The 24,394-nt window shown below is 48.4% G+C and overlaps 1 protein-coding gene across 1 annotated transcript in view; it reads right to left on the bottom strand.

The window, feature by feature from the left end:
• The window catches only part of TMEM154 (transmembrane protein 154), a 92,899-nt gene that overhangs the window by 57,271 nt on the left and 11,234 nt on the right, over positions 1-24,394 (bottom strand). The window contains exon 2 of the mRNA XM_075335548.1: positions 1,958-2,225. Within this exon, the coding sequence (XP_075191663.1) occupies positions 1,958-2,225 (268 nt within the window). The remainder of the gene's footprint in view (positions 1-1,957; positions 2,226-24,394) is intronic.

Genomic DNA, 24,394 nt, shown 5'->3' with positions numbered 1-24,394 from the left:
ATATCACCAGCCCCAGTAGAGACATTCTGCAGCGGCAGCTCCCTACACTTAGCTGCAACACCGCAAGTGGCGTCACATGTGAACATTATCTTATTCTCCCCTGTAAATATGCCCATTACAAAAAGGGCTCAGGGCACGGAACCGAGTAACGACCACCACCGTGACTTCCCCAAAACCTGTTATTGCATTTTGCGCAAAAGTTGTGGCGACAAAAAAGTCATTTTGGCGTTTGGAAATTGTGTATATTTTTTTAACCATTTAATTTTCAATGGAACGAAAGGGGGGTGATTTCAACTTTTATTTTTTTTGTGTTTTTTTTAATTTTTTAAAACTTTTTTTTTTACTTTTACTTTTTTTTTTTTTTTTATTTTACTAGTTCCCCTAGGGGACTATAAGGATCAACAATCCAATCGCTCTGCCCTATCTGCTGATCACAGATCTACAGCTGTAAACAGCAGATATGTTCACTTTCTGCTTCACTGGGCTCTGGGCTGAGTGAAACCGAATGTAATTCATGTGTGCTACAGGAGTCATCACATGACCCTGTGCTACCATGACAACCACCGGAAGTCATGTGATCACGTCACGTGACTTCCGGTATCGGGTGGTAAGTAAATGTTTACCGCTGATGCCGTTATAATGGCACTGTCACATATTGACGGCGCCATTTAAGGGGTTAAGCGGCACGAGCAGATAACAATTCTGCTCGTGCCTAGCAGGCACACATCTCAGCTGTGAAAATCAGCTGAGATGTGCGCCGATCGCGGCAAGCTGCCGGCGCCAGACCGGGGGCAGTAATACTATAACCGCTTGGACGTAATATTACTGCCCGCGGTCATTAAGGGGTTAAAGGGAATCTGCCACCAGGTTTTTGCCACCTAATCTGAGAGCAGCATAATGTAAAGACAGATACCCTGATTCCAGCAATGTGTCACTTGCTGGGCTGCTTAGTGTAGTTTTGATAAAATCACTGTTTAATCAGGAGTATATTACCATTAAATGACTACTTGGTGTGCTGCCAGGTAGTCCAGCATATTAATGAGCTCTGTATAACTGCCAGATCTGCAGCAGAGAAAACATTGATTTTATCAAAATTACAGCAAACAACTCAGTAAGGGACACATCGCTGGAATCAGGGCCTCTGACTCCATGTTATGCTGTTCTCAGATGGGGGAGCAAAAATATGGGGACAGATTCACTTTAAGAAAATTTGATTTCTTACTTAAAAATTACAACAGATCACAGTTGTTTCCTGATGGTCCTAACAGGGGACACTTTTTGATCAACTGCAAGAGACCCTGGTGAAAGATTCCCTTTAATTGAGTTTTCCACTTTTAGAAAAGTGGACCCCAAAGTTGCCTATTATGTAAAATAACAGTATGCTCTTCCTCCCCGGATCCAGCTCGGGCTCTCCGCTTCTGCTCCGGTCCCAGTGTTTTAGCCAGACTGGTGACATCACATTGACCATTTCAGTCCACCACTGATGTCAATGGCTCGTAACATCTACATTCACATAATTTGCAGAGCTCAGTGATTGCCTGCAGCGGTAACGTAAGCAGCCAATCTGACTTCACTGCTGCGGTCAAGACACTGAGGCCAAAGTGGTAGGGCCGGAACTGGACCTGGGGAGGGAAGTACTGTAATAGGCTACTTTTGGAGTCCACTTTTCTAAATACAGAACAGAACTCCTTAACTGTGTCCACAAGTTATAATACGGACAATCTGCGATGAATGTTATTTTTTGCATTTTACATGGGCTGTAATCACTAAGTCAGCATTGTGTCATTTTTCCTCCTGAAAATTTACTTTTATACAGACAATAAAGAAAGAAAGAAAATATATGGTTAAAATATTGCCACCCCATAAATACTTACGGTAACTACAACATTAACATACTTATTGATTTTAATACCCCAGACGATCGATTCAGACTATGGTCCTCATATTACACATTTACCTTCTTGCAGTTTTTTTCGTCTTTTGCGCTTTACAATGCATATAATGATGGGGATCAGCAGCAGCACCAGAATGATGGCAGGAGCCGCATACATCAGGATCGTGATCACTTCTGAATCAGAACCATCGGGGGATTCAGTGGCTTCACTGCTTGATTCACTGATTGCATCAGATGTGATGGTGGACAGGGTCTCGTCTCCCTCGGATGTAAATACAGGGTATGTCTGGCTGGTTGGTGTGAGCGCCTCCTCTGTGGTGCTCCCTTCCATCTGTGAGGAAGCAGTAAGATTGTATACATTCAGAGCAACTCCCAACCTAATGCACTCATAATGGGAATTTTATTTCATGCACCAACATTTTTGTTACCTAGTGACATTAACCCTTTACTGTATATAGTATAAGCATGTAAGTTTTGTAAGCAAACAGAAATCTGCAGCCACATAAGGTAACTGCAGACTTTCATCCCAATCACCTGCACAACCTCATAACCTCCTTAATGTTAAAATCTTGAATTGAAGAAATAAGTAAATTAGGCTGGAGGTGCACTGGGTGGTGTCAATGCACTTGGCTTGCTCCGTCATAGAGCACTGACACCGCCCCAGTGCACAGCCATACTATTACCGTCATATGTAGAGATGTTTATAGGAGCCTACAGGACTCAGTGCAGCAATATAATTACATAATGGCCAATGAATGTGAATTAGTATTATGTTCACCACGTCTATCAGAATAATACACTGCATTATATAAGTAAAGCAGATTACAGCGACCGAACCATATTCCTAGAGGCCAAAACAGCAATAAAATTATGTGTCGCAGGCGGAGGAGGGGACGCTGCGCTCACCCACTGCTCGGGTCCGGCGGCTGCTGCTGCTCGGTCGGTGGCTCGAGCGGTGGGCCGGATCCCGGGGACTCGAGCGGCGCTCCTCGCCCGTGAGTGAAAGGGGATGGTTTGGTTTAGGGATATTGTCCGTGACGCCACCCACGGTTGTGGTGAGGTTGGGACACCACCGCTGCTCTGGACGGGGATCCCGGGAGCGATGACAGGGAGCAGCTTGGATGTTGTTTCTCCCCTCCGTGGGTAGGGGGTTGGTCGTCCCGGGGCCCGGTGAGGGGTAGGGATGGCAGGCGGGTTACGGGGCCTGGTGAGGTGCAGGGTCGCGGGGGCAGCGCTGTGCCGCACGGCACGGTGGTACTCACTCAGCCAATGACAAATGCAAGGTCTCCGGTAAAACAAACGGCTGGATGGACGGGTCCCACAGACGGCTGTGGTAGCTCTCCCGGTAGGTTGGTGGTGACTGCCTTTCCCTGCACCCATGTTGTGTTCACGGTTCCAATGGCTTCCCACCGGTAACCTGCTCCCCAGCTTGGATGGATGCTGAGGGAGCCCCTTTTGCCCGCAGGCTCTGGCCCTGGGAACTGTAGCCTTGGCGGTGACTGTATTTCCCTTCACGGTTTGAGCTGTTGCCTTCAATCGGGTCTTGACTGCTGGGAAACCTCGGAGGTTCCCTTCGCTAACGGATTTGACCGGTTTTATGGCGACTCCTAGCCTGGTCGGGGTCCGTAAGCCCTGCCGAATGGTGCTGGCTTCTCTTTGCTCCCCGATCCGGTACCGTCGGGCCACCGCCCATTCCCGGTCCTTACGGTTCACTCCAATCAGCCTCTCCTGCAGACGGTCACCACCGTCTGCCAACCTTGCTGTATGTGCCCGGGCCACGCACTCGGACACGGTCAGTCTCCTCTACTACCACTTCACTCTCCAAAACTGATCTGACTTCCTTCCTTTTCCCGCCTCCAGGACTGTGAACTCCTCGGTGGGCGGGGCCAACCACCTGGCCCACCCCCTGGTGTGGACATCAGCCCCTGGAGGGAGGCAACAAGGATTTGTAATTGACCTAGATGTGCCTAGCCGGGGTGTGGGGTGTGTTGCTGTAGTACCTGTGACGTCCTGGCTTGTCCAGGGTGCCACATTCCCCCTTAGTAAAATGCAGACCGTCCGGGGGCTGCCCGCCCATTACCGGTTTTATTTTTGGTTAACTGTAGAAAAGGGGTAAAACATATAAAACAGTAAATACAAGCATTTCTTTTGTATAAAACTTCCCTTAACGGGAGGTACAGTACTTAAACGTTGCAAACGGTAACGGCTTCCGCTCTTCTCCCACCCAAACAACCTGGCCCTGATGCTGCCCCTAAGAAGTGGGCAGCACCCCTTGCCCCAGTCCATCACCAGGCTCCCCGAGCGGGTACGGTCTCTTTCAGGGGACCCGCGTCCATGGGGACCCCTGAACCCCCGGAGGATCGCCACCGGTTACGGTAGTGGCGGGCCTGGGCCATCCCTTTCCTCCAGGCCCATCCTCCCAAATCAGCCTCTCCGGAGGCGGTAACGGTTTCAAGCCAAAACATTTTTATTTACATCCCACTAGTTTGTGGTTGCCCTGCCAGTTCTCGGGCTTGTCCGTAAGAAGTCCCTTACGCAACGGTTGCAGGAAGTCCCCACGGGGACTGGTTGCCGGCAATGGCCGGTTTAATCAAAGTGCTAATCAGGTTACATCTTCTGTTGATTACTTATCATTCCCAACTTTTAAACTGGTTGTCCCAACGGGGACAACTGCTGACAACGGTGGACCGCTGACTCACTCCACATCCACGGTGTCGGCCGGGGGAGGGGGCCGGACTGGTACTCGGGCCTCCTGACTGCCCCTCAGTTTAGCGTCCAGAGCAAACCAACCCCTCTCCCCGCAATGCCGAGTGTATTGGACCAAGTCCCCCGGCATCAGGTTGCGGCACGGGTGGTCCTCTGGCAGGTGGGCATTGACGTCCCATCGGGCCACAAAGATTTCGGCCTCCAGGCCCGGCTCATATATAAACCTGTACCCCCGACGGACGTCAAACCTCCTCACTTGTCCTTCATAGAGCGGGCCCCGTACACGGAAGGTGGCTTGGCGGAGGCTTTCTTTCTCCTTAATCGTGCGGGCTACCAGCTCCGCCTTCCTCCTTTCCCTCTCCGCAATCTCCTGGCCCAGCGGGGTCTGTTCCCTGTCCCAGTAAGAGGCTACTGCGGGCCCAGCGCACGGGTCGGGCCCCGCGAGACCTCCTTAACGCTGCCCAGTACTGGCATTCTGGGGGGAAGGTCCCGCGGTGTCATGGCCTGGGGTGCTGCCTTACAGCGGCAACCCGGCGCGGCCTCAGCCGAGGCGTGGGGGATGGGCACAGGGACAGTCTCCCGCTTAACCTCCTGCACACAGCGGCCTGTCGGAACTGATTCGGGCTCAGGCACGATCACTACAGGTGCCTCCGGTACCTCTCCACTGATGGCCTCGGATTTCGGCATCTTCCAAGGGAGCGGCTCCGGGCGGTCACGGGCCCCGGCTGCAGGTCGGTCTGCCTGGGCGGATTGACGGGGTACCGCTACCGGTTGTGGTGGTAGCGGGCCTAGTGACGGGGCAGCAGCAGCCAACACGGGTAGCGGGGGAGGTAGCAGGGTGAGCGGGTGTAGACCGGGCCCCTCGGCCGCGATGACCGACCCACTAGGGGTACAGGGGCGTGGGTCACTTACCCTCTCCTCCAAGACTCCCTCCACCTCGCGTCTCCGTATGGCCGCCACCACCTCCGCCATGTAGGCCTCCCACTCCTCCAAGAGGAGTTGCACTCTGATCTGCAGCCGTTGTTGCAGCTGAGCGGTCCGGACCTCCACCCACGCCGCGGTTCCAGGCGCGGGGGCTTCGGTGCTGCGGGACGGTTGGTACATCGCTGCGGCGGCCTCTTCCAGGAACAAAAAGATGGCCGCAGGGTCCTGGCGTCCCTGCTTTTATAGCCGCGGGCTACATGCGGCCAGACGCCATCCGTCCCCCTTAGTCTTTTTTTCGGCTCCTCCTCTACAGGGGCGGGGTTTCGGTTTTCGCGCCTCCACTTCTCGGGAAGACGCTCGAGCGGGGATTTTTCGCGCCAAAAATGGCGGCTTCTTAATTTTTTCGGCCGGACGCCTCCGGCGGTCAAAAGGCGCACCTCTACCAGACGGCAGAGCGGTAAGATCCTGTTCGTGACGCCAAGTTGTCACGGGCGGAGGAGGGGACGCTGCGCTCACCCACTGCTCGGGTCCGGCGGCTGCTGCTGCTCAGTCGGTGGCTCGAGCGGTGGGCCAGATCCCGGGGACTCGAGCGGCGCTCCTCGCCCGTGAGTGAAAGGGGGTGGTTTGGTTTAGGGATATTGTCCGTGACGCCACCCACGGTTGTGGTGAGGTTGGGACACCACCGCTGCTCTGGACGGGGATCCCGGGAGCGATGACAGGGAGCAGCTTGGATGTTGTTTCTCCCCTCCGTGGGTAGGGGGTTGCTCGTCCCATTGCCCGGTGAGGGGTAGGGATGGCAGGCGGGTTACGGGGCCTGGTGAGGTGCAGGGTCGCGGGGGCAGCGCTGTGCCGCACGGCACGATGGTACTCACTCAGCCAATGATGAATGCAAAGTCTCCGGTAAAACAAACGGCTGGATGGACGGGTCCCACAGACGGCTGCGGTAGCTCTCCCGGTAGGTTGGTGGTGACTGCCTTTCCCTGCACCTGTGTTGTGTTCACGGTTCCAATGGCTTCCCACCGGTAACCCACTCCCCAGCTTGGATGGATGCTGAGGGAGCCCCTTTTGCCCGCAGGCTCTGGCCCTGGGAACTGTAGCCTTGGCGGTGACTGTATTTCCCTTCACGGTTTGAGCTGTTGCCTTCAATCGGGTCTTGACTGCTGGGAAACCTCGGAGGTTCCCTTCGCTAACAGATTTGACCGGTTTTACGGCGACTCCTAGCCTGGTCGGGGTCCGTAAGCCCTGCCGAATGGTGCTGGCTTCTCTTTGCTCCCCGATCCGGTACCGTCGGGCCACCGCCCATCCCCGGTCCTTACGGTTCACTCCAATCAGCCTCTCCTGCAGACGGTCACCACCGTCTGCCAACCTTGCTGTATGTGCCCGGGCCACGCACCCGGACACGGTCAGTCTCCTCTACTACCACTTCACTCTCCAAAACTGATCTGACTTCCTTCCTTTTCCCGCATCCAGGACTGTGAACTCCTCGGTGGGCGGGGCCAACCGCCTGGCCCACCCCCTGGTGTGCACATCAGCCCCTGGAGGGAGGCAACAAGGATTTGTGTTTGACCTAGATGTGCCTAGCCGGGGTGTGGGGTGTGTTGCTGTAGTACCTGTGACGTCCTGGCTTGTCCAGGGCGCCACACATGCAGCTTGACTTTTAGGAGCGCTGTCTATCTACATACACCGCAGCATGGCAATCACCTCTCATGGGCAATGCATTCCATTAGCTAAATGGCACAAGATTTTTTGTGTGCTGTTGATTGCTAGGACTATGGACATGAAGTTATATGCTGCCTTTACATAAGGATTAATTGGAGCATGCTAAGCTGACAGATCTATCAGGCTACGTTCCCACAATTCACGTTTTGTTGGAGTTTTTGATGTTGTAGGATTCTTGTATCATTTCTGCCCCCTATTATGTAAATTAGGTTACATGTGTTTTTTTTAAACAAGTTTTTGAGGCTATGTGTATTTTTTTTATCTCTTGGTGTGTCATATTTTAAATAAAGCTGCTTTGTTTTTGATACTTCCTGGTATTTGGCTTTGACAAAACTTTATTGACATACCTATGTGCGAACGCAATGCTTTTGTATGCGTTTCCACGTTTCCCCGTATATATACGGCCCAGGACCGAATACCCCATAGCCCTGGGGCGAGTCAGCTTTTTCCTGGCGTCACAAACAGGATTTGACTAGATCCGTTCACACCGGATGACTTGCGCCTTATGGACTGTTTTTGTGACTTGTGCAACTTTCACCATTTTGTGTGAAAAAGCAACTGCGCCATTGCTGTGGAGAAAAGTGTGCGAATGCTAGCCCCACCCCTTGGAGTCACCAAGCAATGTGAGAGTGAAACTGATGCGGGGTACCGGAGTCATGCGGGCACAGCAGCTCCAGCAAATAGAGGAGTGGAGAGCCGGTATGATGGAGGTAGTGGCGACCATGCAGGCCCATGAGAACCGGGCGCCGCTTGCCCTGGTCACACAGACCTGTCCACCGTAATCCAACCTCGACCAGACTGAGAAGGACCAGGCCGCAGCGCTCCAGCACTTCCAGTTGCCAAGACAAATTAAAGTCATGCATGCTGCATATGTGGCGCCCCTGACCACTGAGTACTGCACCAATGTTGGGTCAGTACAAACAGGTAATCCTGATGGCTGAATAGGGTGTGGACACACAGACACATAGTGACCAGGTCTCACACACACCATAGAGGGGACCCTGGGCAGACCCAGGAGGGGGCATGGCCTCCACATTTCAGCTAGTGGTGCGGTGGAGGAGCTAGTTGCTAGGCTGCAGTGGCAGGCACAGTGGGGAGACAGTAGTGAACCAGTCTGAAGTGAGGAAGCGCAGTGTGCAGTCGCAGAAGGAGGACGTGCGCAGGGTCACTAGTCAGACCCTGCACGTGTCGTGGCTGTCAGCGGGGGAGTTCGGTTGCCACACAGTTAGCCTGAAAGGCACCTCAGGAAGTACAGGGACTCCTGGTAGACCAGGCCCGCATGGGGAAACAGGTCCCTAGAGCAGCAAACCAAGGATTCGGACTGCTAAACCTGCTGGTGAGGGTGCTGAATGTGCCTCACCAACCAACACAGAGCCCACAGCATCAGCAGCAACGAGGGGGCCCATAAGTGAGACAGGGCAAGAAGCCATCTTTACTTGGTCCACGCTGCCAGCAAACGGGCCAGAAAGTGGAGAAAGGTAATTGCGACTTTCCTGGGTGATTCCCGCAAAACTCCAAGTCAGGGGTCACCCCAAACAAGAAGGGCTAGGAATGCGAGTTGACAGTCACCCCTGGATCAGCCTGAAGGATACCTGGTTCCACCTGGTTCATCATAGCATCGCCCGGGTTGCCTCACTCTACCATCTGAATGTGAGTAAAAACCCTGAAAGACATTTCTGGACTGTGTGTGAGTTCTTCTGCGACCTGTGGTACTACGCACCGGAATTCACCCTTGACCAGACTGAGAAGGACCAGGCCGCAGCCCTCCAGCACTTCCAGTTGCCAAGAAAAATTAAAGTCATGCATGCTGCATAAGGTTTGCAGGTTGCAATTGGACTTGATTACCAGAATGTTGAAATGTTGATATTGCCTCCCAAAAGGGAAGAGTTTTACAGTTATTGAACATAAGAAAAAGGCGAGGGTGCTTGAGAGTGCCAGCAGCACATTCTTCCTCAGAGCGACATTGTGATCAAGACCATAAATTGGTTGAAACGTCCTTCTTGTCACATCTACTAGTGACATTTCTGGCATCTGTTATGCACTGTTTGATTAAAGCCTACTTTCTGCATGAAATAAGAGTACAGAGTGGTTATCCTCGTACTACTTGTGGGTTGTACATAACCTCTTCACTGGATACTCGCTTAGAGACTGAGTGCACACTAAATTCTTTACTTCTGAGGAAAAAATCTGACATGTGCACAACCCCATAGACTAACGTTGGTCCGAGAATGATCCGGTCTTTTGTCGTCTGCCATCTGTACCTGCCCTCAGGATGAATTCACACATTGCAGATTTTGCTGTAGAATTCTCTCCAATTGTCCAATATATCTGAAACAACCACATTCACATGTATGGCACCAATTTTTAGTCACAAGAATGTCTACAACATGTGCAATGAAATCTGCAAAAAACACCTGCAAAATTTGATGCCGGGATTGCATCTGAAGATTTCAGTGTAGACTTTCCTTTGCAGAACATCTGCTTTGTATCCAGCCCTGGACGCATATTCAGGCCATACCTATGGACAAGTAATGGAGCAACACTTGTGTCATAGACTCACCCATACTTCGTAAACATCATTGTTTGCATTGCAAAGGGTGAAATATGTACTGACGTCAGAGGGATAAATCGAGATAGAGCAGATTCCAAGTCCTGGATAATTTATGCTGGGGAGATTATTCCCAGTTTTCTTACAATGTCATGCACAATTCTGGTATTGTAAAGTGAGTGCAGATGTAGAATCTACTGCCGTGTCACTATTTGGCATCCTAACTAAAAAAAGGATATTACAACACTCCCGTCCAGCTGGGTTGTGTCTATTAACCACTTAAATGCACACGATTTTCACAGATTCTACCATTGCACTATGCTGGCACGTTTGTTTATGGAGGCACTCTGCTGGCAATTCTGTGTACAGGAGGCATTACCTGTTTATGTTCCGCCCCCGCGTAAGCATCCGAGCTGCTCGGATCCAGATCCGCGGTGGCTTGAGGGGCGTCCGGACCCGGGGGTCGTGCGGCCACTCTAATTAAGAGGATATTTACAGGGGACAGTATATTTACAGTTCGTGACACCACCCGTGGTGTGTGGTAAGGTGGAGTACCACCGCTGCAGCTGGGGAGTACCGGTGGCGATGTAGTGGGCAGCCAGGTGTTTAACCCCTCCACGGGTAGGGGGGATGCCCCGGGACTCAGTGATGGGGACAGGGATGTGCTGTTGGGGAGGTAAGGGTCACTTGCGTACTCACTCAGTCCAATGACTCTGACACCGACAACTTAGTAAACCAAAGTTATGGACACCGCTGCCGCTGAGGGGAGCGCGTTTGGGTCCCGTTTCTGCTGGTGTTGCCTGCTGATCTGTGACCTTTTCCTTGGTACCTTGTTTTCTTCCTAGTTGGCCCCTGTAGCTTGAAACTAGTCGGGTCCCACTCCCCAGTGTCGCTAACTGAGGGAGCTTGCTCTCAGGGTTCACGCTTGGGATTTTCTGGACCGTATGTGTGGAAAGTTCTATCCCCCTCGGAGCAGGGGATAGCGGATCTTGAAGGCTCCGTTCTCGTCGGGTAAATTGTCAGGTTGCCTGAAGCTACTCCCTGACTTAGGGTCCACGTACCCCGTCGTGCCCTAGTCCCAGCCCGGTGACGGTACAAGGCCGCCGGCTGTCCTCCACGACAATGCCGTGCCCCTTGTCACGATCCCCTGTGACTGGGGGTCCAGCTCCTACCAGGCCCAGACCAACGTCTGCTACCTAGTACCTCCAAGGAGCCCAGCTCCTGACCTCCTCTCTCCTTCACTTCCAACACAACACTCTCCTCTTCTCTGACTAACTCCTGACACTCCTGACCTCCCCTTAACCAAACCCCACGTGGGCGACCCTATTCCACTCAGGCCGTCCACTGGTGTGTCTGGTGGGTGTGGTGCAGAGTGTTCCTAGGATTTTAATTAGCTGGTTTTGGCAACACCATTGGTTAGGGACCTCTAACCAAGGAGGAGATGGATATTGCACAGAAGGGCAGATTGCACAATACCCTGTGATGACCTGATAGGCCAGGGCGTCACATTTACGTGGCATGCTCTAGTGGCTTTAATGGGATTACTAATACTAATGGCACTTTCATTTGGAGCATTCATGTTTGTGTTATTTACACGCTGTACAGTGGCACTATTTATGTGCAGAATGCCAGGCTAAATATGTACAGCATGAGTTGGCATTATTGATGCAAAATATTATTACATTTAGACCTCGGTTGCACTTGAGCTTCGCTTCTGATGCAAGAGCATTGGATGCGATATGTGTTGCGGGCGGAGGGGTTAGGAACGCCGCTCGCCTGGAACCGCTGGCGCTCTGGTCCGGGGCTTCTGCTCCTTGGTGGCTCGAGCACGGGGCCGGACCCGGGGGCACGAGCAGCGCCTCCTCGCCCATGAGTGAAAAGGGGGTGGTTTGTGGTGTGATGTTTGGGGATGTCTGTCGTGACGCCACCCACGGGTTGTGGTGATGGTGGGCACCACCTCTGCTGGTGACGGGGAATACCGGGAGCGATGGCGGAGAGCAGCTAAGGTGTTGACCCCTCCGTGGGTAGGGGGCTGTTGGTCCCTAGGGCCCCGGTTGGTGAGTAAGGAGGAGGTATAGGTGCAGGTGCTGATGCGGGGAAGCAGCGTGGGCGCGAGTGCAACGTTGCGGTGCAGCGCGGTGCCGGGTGGTACTGTTGTACTCACTCAGACACAGAAGGACAGAGTCTCTGGTAAACCAAACGGCTGGATGGACGGGGCCCACAGCCGGCTGCGGTGTTCTCACTCTCCCCGGATGGGTGGCTGTCGTTTTCCTGCACTTGTGTAAGTGTGTTTGACTCCTATGGCTTCCCACGGGTAGTCCGCTCCCCGGCGTGTACGTGTCGGAAGAGCCCGTTTTGCCCGCAGGCGCTGGCCCTTGGATCTCTGGCCCTTGGCGGTGGCACTTATCAGGACGGGTTGGGCTGTTGCCTTCTGACAGGACTTAGGTGGGAATGAACCCCTGAGGTCCAGACCGCAATCAGAGAATTTGACCTTTTCGGTGGCTCCTAGCCTAGTCGGGGTCTGAGTACCCTGCCTTGGTGCTTGGCTTCAATCTGCTCCGCAGTTCGGTACCGGCGGGCCACCGCCCGACCCCTCTCCTACGGTTCAGCTGATCTACACCACCTCCTGCAGACGACCACCACCGTCTGCCGACCTTGCTGATCGTGCCTGGGCTCCAACCCAGACACCGACAGTCTTTACTCCTCTCACTTTCACTGTCTACTCCAATCTACTGTCCTTTTCCCGCCTCCAGGCCTGTGTACTCCTCGGTGGGTGGGGTCAACCGCCTGGCTCCGCCCCACCTGGTGTGGACATCAAGCCTGGAGGGTGGCAACAAGGATTTTTGGTTGATTGGTGTCACCTACCCAGGGGAGGGTGTGTGTGTGTGTGGTGTTAGTGTACTGTGACCCCTGGGGGTTCAGGGCGTCACATATGCTAATGACCTTCAGCTGAGGCTCTGTTATGAGTGTGAGCCGAGGACCATTCAACTGTGATCTGATCTTGCGATCGGATTGCAGCCACGGAGAATAGTCAGGGAGCATTTTCTCCCTCCTGTTGCTGCACATATCATACACTGCACTTGGATGACATGCGAGTGCAGTGCGATGTTTCACACGCACCCAAAGACTTATGAGCTGGGACTCACTGCCAAAGACAGCATGCAGTGATTCATTTGTCATGCCGATATGGCATGAGGTGGCAAGAATCACAGATGGACACTGCCTGCTTAATTAACACTGGTGCGACTGCAATCTGATGTTTTATCGGATTGTACTCATTTATGTTAATCGTAAGTGGAACTGATACCTTTTTCAAATATGGTAGTAAAGTATGGGAAACGAGAGAAAAAAGCTGGTAAATGAGGGGTGCACAACCAGAGGCCTAAGCGCCACATGTAGCCCAAAATGCCATTCTGTGTGGCCCCCAATCATAAGCAAGGGCTTGCAGTCCTAATGGTGTACTGTCATTTGTAGATGCCCCATACATCAGTAGAGTGGGGTCTAGTCACCCATTTCCAGAAAGGAGTATGTGAACTAGAGATATGGCCTTCTGTGTCTCTGGCTTACTCCACTGTAGGCCCCCTTCACACGTCCATTTAAAAAACGCACATGTTGCATGGGCCCATTTGTCCATCCCGGTGTACATGTGTGTCCATCCGTGTGACATCTGTGTTTTTCCAGTAGCAAATTAGTGTCTCCTATATTTTGCATTCTTAAATACGTACAGGACATGGCCGACTCGTGGATGTCACACAGATGTCATCTATATACTGTACGTGTTTTTCATAGACTCATTGATTTGTATGGGTCCGTGTGTCTCTGCTGCCGGTTAAAAACGGACATGTCTCCATGTGGATCACACAGACACATGTGGCTTACACAGAGACTTTGTCTGGTGAAAACATGGAGGTGTGAAGATAACCAATGATTTTAATGAGGATTCATATGAACTTGTCTCCAGTACGTGTGAAAATGGACACCACATGTCCTGGAAACTGGTACATGTAAAGAAAGCCATTGACGGGCGTTCGGAAACCTTAGGCATTGGAAAAAAATAAAAAAAAAATCTATTGTAGAGAGCCATGTGCATGCATGACCTCTTTCTCTTTACGCCTTTTCACACAGTTTTTTTCATAAGAATTTTACTGCAAATCCCCCCCAAAAAATCTTGAAATATTTTTCGAATATGCCTCCTATTAGTATTACTGGGAAATGTTCGAAATAACGTAAAAAAATAGTACTAAATGCACTAAGGGAGCTTTTCCATTCAAATCAGTAGGAAACGTATTGTGAGTATCTGATGCAAATTTTGATGTGGATTTAAGGAGTAGAATCTATGTCTAAATCTTCACCAGAAAACTCTGTGTGCATGCACCATTCCCATGATGGGTGTTTGGTGGGTTTTTAATGTTGCAGATTTTCTGCAGCATTTTAGATAAATTAGGGTACTGTTATATATTTTTACTGCATTTTTTACATGCATTGTTATTGCATTTTGTATCTTGTTGGTATGTGGTGCTTAAAGTACAGCTCTTTTGTTTTTGATATTTTCTCATATTTGTCTTTGACAAACGTTTATTGATATAGTCATGTACAGATTAAATGTGATTTTTACCTGTGGAATTTCTGCATCTAAAGAAATTCTAGAGGTAAAATCTGCACATAAAACTCAGCGTACTCACAACAGACATTGACAAGTTACAGATTTGAAACGCACCGCAGGTCAGTTTACAGAGCTTAAAAAAAAAAGCATGGTGTGCTCTATACATCCCTGCCACTTTCCTAGAACTGTAAAATTCTTATTGTTTTTGATGCAGCAAAAATACAAAGCATCAAAAAAGTTATTGTGGGCACAGTCTTAGGCCTCTTTCACACGTCCGTGTTTCCGATACGTGGGGTGTCCATTTCCACATGTACCTGAGACACAGACACACATAGACCCATTAAATTCAATGAATTTAGTCACACGTCCGTGTTTTCACATGGACCCTGTAGAGCACACGTGTGTCCATGGGCTCCACACGGCGACATGTCCATTTCTGGTTGGCAGAACGGATGTCACACGGACCACACACTGATGTGATCAGTGTGATATGGAGGACAACCAAGTCACTGAATAAAAAAAGGATTTTTATACTTACCTGTCTCCGGCACTGCTGTTGCTTCCGGGCCCACTAATTATGTATCATGAATATTCACTGCACTGACTGTGGACCCGGAAGCAAGTGTGACAGCAGGACCGGAGACAGGTAAGTATGCAAGTTCTTGCTGTCTGTGTGCTATCCAGAAGTTTTGCGGATAGCACAGGGACTGCACACGCATCACACACAGACACATGCCCCATGGAACTCCACAATGGCCCATGCAAAACGTTTGTGTTTTGTACAAACATGTGAAGGGGGCTTAGAGTGCTGATTGGTGAAGGTAAGAGTCATGTAAGGCCCCATGAACATATTGAGCATTTGGTGAGTTTTTTTCATCAGTCTTTTTAAGCCAAAACCACAAATTGCACAATCAGAGGAAAAGTATAATAGAATCACAGGCACCACTTCTGCATTTTTCAATCCACTTTTTTGGCTTAGAAATCCTGAGATTAAAAAAAACCCCATCAAATACTTAATGTGTGCATGTGGCCTAAGTAGACTTTGTACTTATCAGACATTTATGGGATATACTTTCAATATGCCATATATGTCACAGAAGGTAATGCCCTTGGATTGATTCAGTATGACAATATGGCCCTTGGACCAAAAACAAAATGTTGTCCAACCCTGTGGTTAAGGGTATATTATATAATTTTATGAAATGGTCTGACTATCATCTCAGTGGACTTCCCTCAATAAGTTGTCTTACTTACATGAGGAATGAGGCTATGTTCACATGTCCAGTAATCATCCATTAGAATGGATCCAGCAGAAATCCGTTAGCAAAAAAGCTGCGTAAACACAACTTTTTAATCCATTTTGAAAAAATAGTTTTTTGCACAATCCATTTTTTTTTTAACTTTGGAGTCTATGAAAAACAGATCTGTTAACTGATTGCTATTTATCTTCCATTTGAAAATTATCCAGAAAGCAAAAAACGGATCCTTTACAATTGAAAGAAAAATGGATGGTTAAATAGCAATCAGTTAAGGGATCTGTTTTCCATAGGCTCCCATGTTAAAAAAAAACAAAACAGATGATTACTGGACATGTGAACTTAGCCTAAGGTTAAAGTTACACTACTGTATGACATCTAATGTAAGAGCATCAAATGTGATATGCTAATGACCATCGGCTCCCGCTCTGCAGCGAATGAGAGCCGAGTGTCATGCAACTATGATCTGATCTTGTGATCGGATCACAGCTGTGGAGGAGAAGGAGGGATTAATCTTTCCATCTCCTCCATTGTCAGCCTGTGCGTATATCACATTGTACTTGGATGTCATTCGAGTGCAGTCCGATGTTTCACTTGCACCCATAGACTTGAATGGGTGCGAGTGATGAGAGACTCACAGACAACCACAGCATGCTGTGATTTTTTTCCTCAGTCCAATTAGCGCTGAGGAAAAGCTCGCAGATCTGAGCTGCAGCATTGTCATACACGGGGCCGAGTGCAATGCGAGATTTTCCTACATTGCACTCGTGCGAGTCAAGTGTGACTCTGCTCTAATGCTATTTCTATTCACTGTAGCAGATTCAGCACCTTCATCACCCCCTTCCCTCTCCATTGACTTCTATAGACAGCAACTGTAATCTGATTCCTCAGCATAGACAGATTTGAGCAGTGAATTCAAAGTGAATGATCGCTGCATGATACAGGAATGGGGAGAAGTGCTCATGTGAATGTTGCTGTGAAACCACCATGGAACCTTTATTTCTGTGTTGCAAACTTCCTTTTATGTAATATGTATTGGTAATCCTTCTGCAATATCACTTCACTTGGCTTTTAATACTACATCTTGGTGTTTTCTTACGCTATTTTTGTGTTTTGATGATGCACCCTAAGAGGACTATACCTCTAAACCGCTATCTTTGTACATTTATTTCAGACATCTTACTTCCCCTTTATGATTATGGTATAAAAAAGTATATTTTACAATGTTGCTACTGTCAATATTACAGCAATGGCTACTATGCATCTGCTTTGACAGTTAACACTTCCACATTTTGCTACGTGGCATTTTATGCTTTATTTGACCTATTTCCTACCAACAGTTTTGTATTTTCTGTGAGAGTGGAGTAAATACAGTATCGTTTGTGTAACACATGTTGTTGTGATTGTTTTTCTCTTACTTTAGGGTAAAAATTTAGTATAGTCCTATACCCAAACATTTACCAAATAGTGATACATTATTAGGCTGCTTTCACACCTCCGATTTCTGCAATGCGGCACAATCCGGCACTTTGCAGGAAAATCGCAACCGTTTTTTTGCTGCCGGTTGCGTTTTTTCTGCATAGACTTTAATTAGTGCCGCATTGTGCCGCAAGGCCTTGCGTTCCATCCGGTTTTTGCCGCATGCGGCAGATTTAGCCGATGCGGCGGCCGGATGGAACGTTGCCTGGCACGTTTTTTGTGCGGCAAAAAAACCCGCATTGCGCCACATTCGGCCGATGCGGCGCATTTTTCATTGCATGCCTATGGCGGCCGGATGCGGCGTGATGCGGCAAAAACCGGACAGGCTGCATGGGAAAAACGTATGCAAAGGATGCAGTGTTTTCACCGCATACGTTGCATAGCTTGCACAGCCGGATTGAGCCGCACTGCTCAAGCCGGATGTGTGAAAGCAGCCTTAGGCCTCATTCAGATGTCCGTGTTGCATATACGAGTTGTATCCGTTTTTTTTCTACAGATAGAACATATATCCATTGTAATGTATGGAGCTAGTCACATTTCAGTAAGCTCACTAAGACATATTTTTTCCTATATTACAGTTGATAAGGGCCAAAACATGTTAAAAACAAGTACAGCACACGAATGGCATTTGTGTGCAGTCCGTATTTAACATTGTAAGGTGTAGAAGAGGCTTTGTAGTTTATCCATCCATGAAGAATACTGATAACAACTGATGGTAAAAGTAGACACACATACTGTACACTGATTTCACACTGATCCCAAACACTGATGACAATGGACATGTGAATGAGGCCTTATAATACTCTTTAGGACTTTCAAGGCAAAATAATTAAAAAAGAAAAGCATACAAATGCATGTTGTTTCCTAAAAGTTGCACCCAAACAGAGCCTGAGATGTGCAACACTTTCTATAAATAAAAACTTAAAATATGCAGAGTTCTGGATGAAAACTAAGTGATTAACCAGGGCCAGCATGTATTTGTAACTAATAAGTCATGTCAGACTAACTTAGGGTATGACCGCACTTTGCGTTGCCACCTGCTTTTCTGCTGCTTTTTAGGTCCGTTTTGAGCTGCAGCTTTTTCATGCCAAAAGGCATGCGTTTTGCTTTTCCATAATAGTCTATGGAAAATGTAGATTTCTAGACCGCACTTTGCATTTTAAAACGCTGCGTTTAATTTGCATAATTTGTGGCAAAAACCATGCATTCAAAGAAGCAGCATGTCAATTGTTTTTGCCATTTCTGCAGCGTTTTGCTAACATTGAAGTCAATGAGAAATGGCAAAAAACAAAAAACTTCAAATTTTCTGCGTTTTACCTGCTTTTTAGGTGCAGAAAACAAGCGTTTTGGACAAACAAAACGCAAGCTTTTATAACATTAAATTAATGGAATCATATGTCCCTTTACACACACACATAATCCGACAATTAAATTTAAGAAAAATATGATTTTATTGCTATTTTAGCATTAAATATTATAAAACCGCTATAATTTCATGAAATTTAACTTTTTTGTTTATTAATTCACAAATTATAAATGTATTGGTTTTTTTTCTCTTTTTTTCATTCTGTTTGACTGTTTAAACCTTATTTAGCAGTGTCCAAAAGGCATCTGCCAAAACGCAGGTGAAAAAGCATGTAAAAAGCGCTAAAAATGCATCTAAAACGCGGTAAATACGCATGCGTTTTTAGCGCTAAATTTCTGGAAAAGGCAACTTTGGCTAAATCAATTAAGGCAAAAACGTGCGTTCTGAACTGCAAGTAGGAAAACGCAAAGTGCGGTCATACCCTTAAAGGATACCAAATCACCAGGATTTTCCTATATAACCTAAAGCCAGTGCTATATACTGGCCCTATCATGCTGATTCTATACATACTTTTAGTTGTCAGCTCGGATGTATAGGTTTTGAAGCACAAGCAAGTAAAGTTTGTAAAATCAGTAGCTTGTTGAGTGACAGCAGCTGCAGCAGCTGATAGCTGGGGTGGCTATTCATAGCTATCCCCACCCCTGTTACTTATGCTAATTCTATTATACAATCGTTTACTTTGTAACTAAAGGGACCTGTGCTGATGTCATACTCATGTGACCAGAAGGGGCAGGGCCTCAACCAACAGAAAGATGTTGCTTCCTGGTATAAGCTATGTTGGCTGAGGCCCCGCCTCTTCTGGTCACATGGGTATGACATCAGCACAGTTTTACTGCCCTATGAAATCAGGACCATACTGAGCTGCCAGTTGGTTTAGTGACAGCTCAGTCACACAATCTAGTGCAGGACCGTGCTGAGCTGTCAGTTTAACAGGGTAGGAATAATGATGTCACTTCTACAGGGTGACACACATATCTTGGCTTTTTCTTTAGTTCCCTTGTCCCCAGAACAGGTTTCTGTTTCAGCCTTTTCTGATGCCTTAGGTATAATTAATGATGAACCAGACCAAATCCAGGTCATTATGTCAAATATCATGAACCTGGCTGAAGATTATTGTACAGAATTCTGGCAATGGCCAACTGAGGTTCAGTGGAATGATGCAGCCCTCAGGTGTCGATTCCAGAGGGGCCTTTCTGAAGCTCTTAAGGACAATCTAGTTCTCCATGTGTGCCGCCCTGTGCTAGCAGCCGAGCTGCTCGGATCTGTGTTCTCAGTGACTCGAGGGTCTCCGGACCCGGGAGTCGTGTGGCCACTCAAATGAAGGGGGTTTATTTACAAGGGATTTTATAGAGTTCGTGACGCCACCCGTGGTATGTGGTAATTAAGAGTACCACCGCTGCTGCAGTTGGGAGTACCCGGGGATGATGGAATGGGGCAGCCAGGTGTTGTGACCCTTCACGGGTAGGGGGGATACCCCGGGGCTCAGTGCCGTTGGATACAAGGGGGTCACTGTGGTACTCACTCAGTCCATTAAGCTGACACCGACAACTGGTCAAACAAGTCTCTGGACATCGCTGCCGCTGAGGGGAGCTTAGTTTGGGTCGCGTTCCCAATGGTACTGCCTGGTGATCCATGACCTGCCTCCTGGCACTAAGTTTACTTCTTTGGTGGTCCCGGTATTGTGAAACCAGCCAGGTCCCACTCCCCACTATGGCTAAGTGTGGGAGCTTGCTCTCAGGGCTCACGCTTGGGATTTTCTGGACTGTTTTGAATTGGAAAGTCCTATCCCCCTCGTTGCGCTAATGCTCCAATTTTGGAGTAGGTGGGAACAGATCTTGAAGACTCCGTTCTCCTCGGGTAAATTATCGGGTTGCCTGAAACTACTCCCCGACCTAGGGTCCACGTACCCTGTCGTGCATTGGTCCCAGCCCGGTGATGGTGCAAGGCTGCCGACTGTCCTCCTCGACAGATCCGTGCCCCTTCCACTATCCCCTGCGACCGGGGGTCCAGGTCCTCTAGGCCCAGACCACTGTCTGCCACCTAGATTGCTTCCCAGGAGCCCCGCTCCTGACCTCCTCTCACTTTCAGTTCTCAGACCCAACTCTCTCCTCTTGACACTCTTGACCTCTCCCCCCAACCCCCCAGGTGGGCGACTCTATTCCAAGCCCACTGGTTTGTTTGGTGGGTGTGGTGCAGGGTGTATCTAGGATTTGATTAGCTGATGTAGGCAATACCATGTAGTTTGGGACCGTAAACCAAGAAGGAGGTGGATACTGCATGGGAGGGCAGATTGTGCAATACCCTGTGACGACCCGATAGTCCAGGGGCTTCACACATGCTCCCCCTGGTTCCTTGCTGGAGGCTATGACCAAGGCCATACAGATGGATTGCAGAATCCAGGAGTGATGAAGTGAGCCGCAGGGAGCCTCTTATATTTCCCAGGAGCACGTTTGTCTGCATGAGGTGGAGCCAATGGAGGTTGGAACTGCCAGTTCTCGGGTTGTGGAAAAGAGAAATCGGTGCCATTTAGAACGCTGTGTTTTGATCTATGGCTGCCAGACCTTGATAGTCCTCTGACCATTCATTTGCTTTGCCCCTTTGCTTTGATCCACTATCCTCCTGGTATTCTAAACGCGGACCGCAACCTGACTATGCTTTTTGTTTTTCCCTTTAGTTCACCACGAGCTCCCTTGGTATCTGACCCCGGAATGTTTGACTATCCCACCTCACGGCTTCTCCGGGAGTAGTGACAAGCATCGCATCTGCGTACATCACTGATTGACAGATTTCTGTGTACTCTGTGCATAGGTAGAAAGCTACTAATCAGTGATGGAGTGAAATTAGGGTACCTTCACACTTAGCGATGCAGCAGCGATCCAACCAGCGATCTGACCTGGTCAGGATCGCTGCTGCATCGCTACATGGTCGCTGGTGAGCTGTCAAACAGGCAGATCTCACCAGCGACCAGTGAACAGCACCCAGCCAGCAGCGACGTGCAAACGACGCTGCGCTTGCATGGAGCCGCCGTCTGGAAGCTGCGGAGACTGGTAACTAAGGTAAACATCGGGTATGGTTACCCGATGTTTACATTAGTTACCAGCGCACACCGCTTAGCTGTGTGTGCAGGGAGCAGGGAGCCGCGCACACTGAGCGCTGGCTCCTTGCTCTCCTAGCTACAGTACACATCGGGTTAATTAACCCGATGTGTAATGCAGCTACATGTGCAGAGAGCAGGGAGCCGCGCACACTGCTTAGCGCTGGCTCCTTGCTCTCCTAGCTGCTGTACACATCGGGTTAATTAACCCGATGTGTACAGCAGCTACATGTGCAGAGAGCCGGAGCCGGCAGCACAGGCAGCGTGAGAGCTGCAGAGGCTGGTAACTAAGGTAAATATCGGGTAACCACCTTGGTTACCCGATGTTTATCTTGGTTACAAGCTTACCTCAGCTGTCAGACGCCGGCTCCTGCTCCCTGCTCGCTTCATTTGTCGCTCTCTCGCTGTCACACACAGCGATCTGTGTGTCACAGTGGGAGAGCGCCTTTGAAGAAAACGAACCAGGGCTGTGTGTAACGAGCAGCGATCTCGCAGCAGGGGCCAGATCGCTGCTCAGTGTCACACACAGCGAGATCGCTAATGAGGTCACTGCTGCGTCACAAAAAGCGTGACTCAGCAGCGATCTCGGCAGTGAGCTCGCTGTGTGTGAAGCACCCCTTATACAGAGTTTTATCATCATCCACTGATAATCTCCTGCTGATAAAAATGTGATTTTAGTAAAAGTAAATAATGTAACCCTGTAAGTGACCCATTCCTGGAATCTGGGTCTCTGACTCTACATTATGCTACTCTAAGATTAGGTGGCAAAAACCTGTTGACAAATTCCATTTCAGTAGTTTGAGGCATTTTTTTTTCTGCTGCTTATTTTAGTGAGGAAATAATGCAACATGTTACAGTTTCAGCAAAGAGTATGGGATTTAAATAAACCTCATACCCACATTTTATTTTCACACTGTTAAAATTGACCTATGGTGTGTATAAAAATCTGCAAAATGTCAATTTCTCTTGATGTAAATATATTTTAATTGCAGGTTTTCCCCTTAGACTTAGAAAAAGAGGAGGAACATCTGCAGGAAAAACAAATGTAATGTGTACATGACTTTATTAATAACATTTTAACAAAGATAAGAAACATGACATAGAAAACAGAAAAACGTACCGAAAAATGCAAGTAATCTACTATTGGTATGGAAATTTCATCAGAAAATCTGCAACACCAAAAACTCACCAGATGCTCATGGTGGCCCTTAAGGGCTCTTTACATGCAGTGATATCGCTAGCGATGTCGCTCGTGAAAGCTCCCACCCACGTCGTTTGTGCGTCATGGGCAAATCGCTGCCCGTGGCGCACAATATCGCTAGTACCCGTCACATATACTTACCTTCCTATCGACGTCGCTGTGGCCGGCGAACAGCCTCTTTTCTAAGGGGGCGGTTTGTGCGGCATCGCAGCGACGTTACATGGCAGGCGTGCAATAGAAGCGGAGGGGCGGAGAGCACCCGCATGAAAGTTACGCCCACCTCATTGCTGGAGGACGCAGGTACGGTGCTGTTTGTTGTTCCTGGGGTGTCACACATAGCGATGTGTGCTGCCTCAGGAATGCCGAACAACCTGCGTCCAAAATCAGCAACGATATTTTGGAAATGGACGACGTGTCAACAATCAACGATTTGATAAGTATTTTGCATCGTTAGCGGTCGCTCGTACGTGTCACATGCAACGACGTCGCTAACGAGGCCGGATGTGAGTCACGAATTCCGTGACCCCAACGACATCTCGTAAGTGATGTTGGTGCGTGTAACGGGGCCTTTAGACTTTGGCTACAAGCACACAGCCATGAGAGTATTAGGCTATGTGCCCACGTTGCGTCGAGGTAGTTGCAGTTCTAAACGCACCCTTTGGCAGAAATGGTATTTGCCAAAGTTGCTTTTGACCACAAAAACGCTATAAATACGCTTGCGCTTTTACCGCGTTTTGGCCGCGTTTTTACCGTGATTTACATGCTTTTTCATTGCTTAAAGTCACATGTGTTTTGATGACAAATACACTGCTATATAAAGTTTTAACATTCAAACACTATGAAAAAATGGAAAAAAAATGATAACAAATATCAAGATTATAATCATAAACAAAATAGCTGATTATATTAAAATGCTAAATGTTTGTTAATATTTATGCATAAAATAACATTATATGAATGTTTTTCTTAATTTTAATTGTCGGACTATGTGTGTGTGTGTAAAGGGACATATCATGCCTTTAATATAAATTTCAAAAACGCATGCAATTAAATTGTCAAAAACGCTTGTTTTCTGCATCAAAAAAGCATGTAAAACGCTAGGATTTTGATGTAGAATGCTTTTTGCATCTTCTCATTGACTCTAATGTTATCAAAACGCAGCTCAAATGGCAAAAACAATTGACATGTTTAAACGCTGAGTTTTTGCCCAAAAATATGCATTAAATGCAGCGTTTTTAACAGCAAAGTGCGCACAAGAAAACCCTATTTCTCATAGACTTTGCTTGGAAATCAAAACGCATGCATTTTGGCATTAAAACGCTGCAGTTGAAAACGCTGCGGAAACGCATGAAAAAACACAATGTGGGCACATACCCTTACCATCACATTTTTCCAGCTTTGCAGAGCAGTTATTTGGCTGCATTGTTTTTAATGTTAAAAAAAGTTTTGCCTGTGAAAACTGGGCATCCAACACAAAGAAGCCATGTAAATACAGCTCATGCAAACTCAGCCAAATAGAGTGAAAAAGAACTTCCAACATAAAATATCTTCAATATTCATTATCGGGGCGTACATACAAATCATGGGTCTCAATAGTAAAACTT

The sequence above is a fragment of the Anomaloglossus baeobatrachus genome, chromosome 1 (assembly GCF_048569485.1).
Source record: "Anomaloglossus baeobatrachus isolate aAnoBae1 chromosome 1, aAnoBae1.hap1, whole genome shotgun sequence".
NCBI lineage: Eukaryota > Metazoa > Chordata > Amphibia > Anura > Aromobatidae > Anomaloglossus > Anomaloglossus baeobatrachus.
The sequence above is the reverse complement of the archived record's forward strand: the minus strand, read 5'-3'. Positions and strand labels throughout refer to the sequence as shown.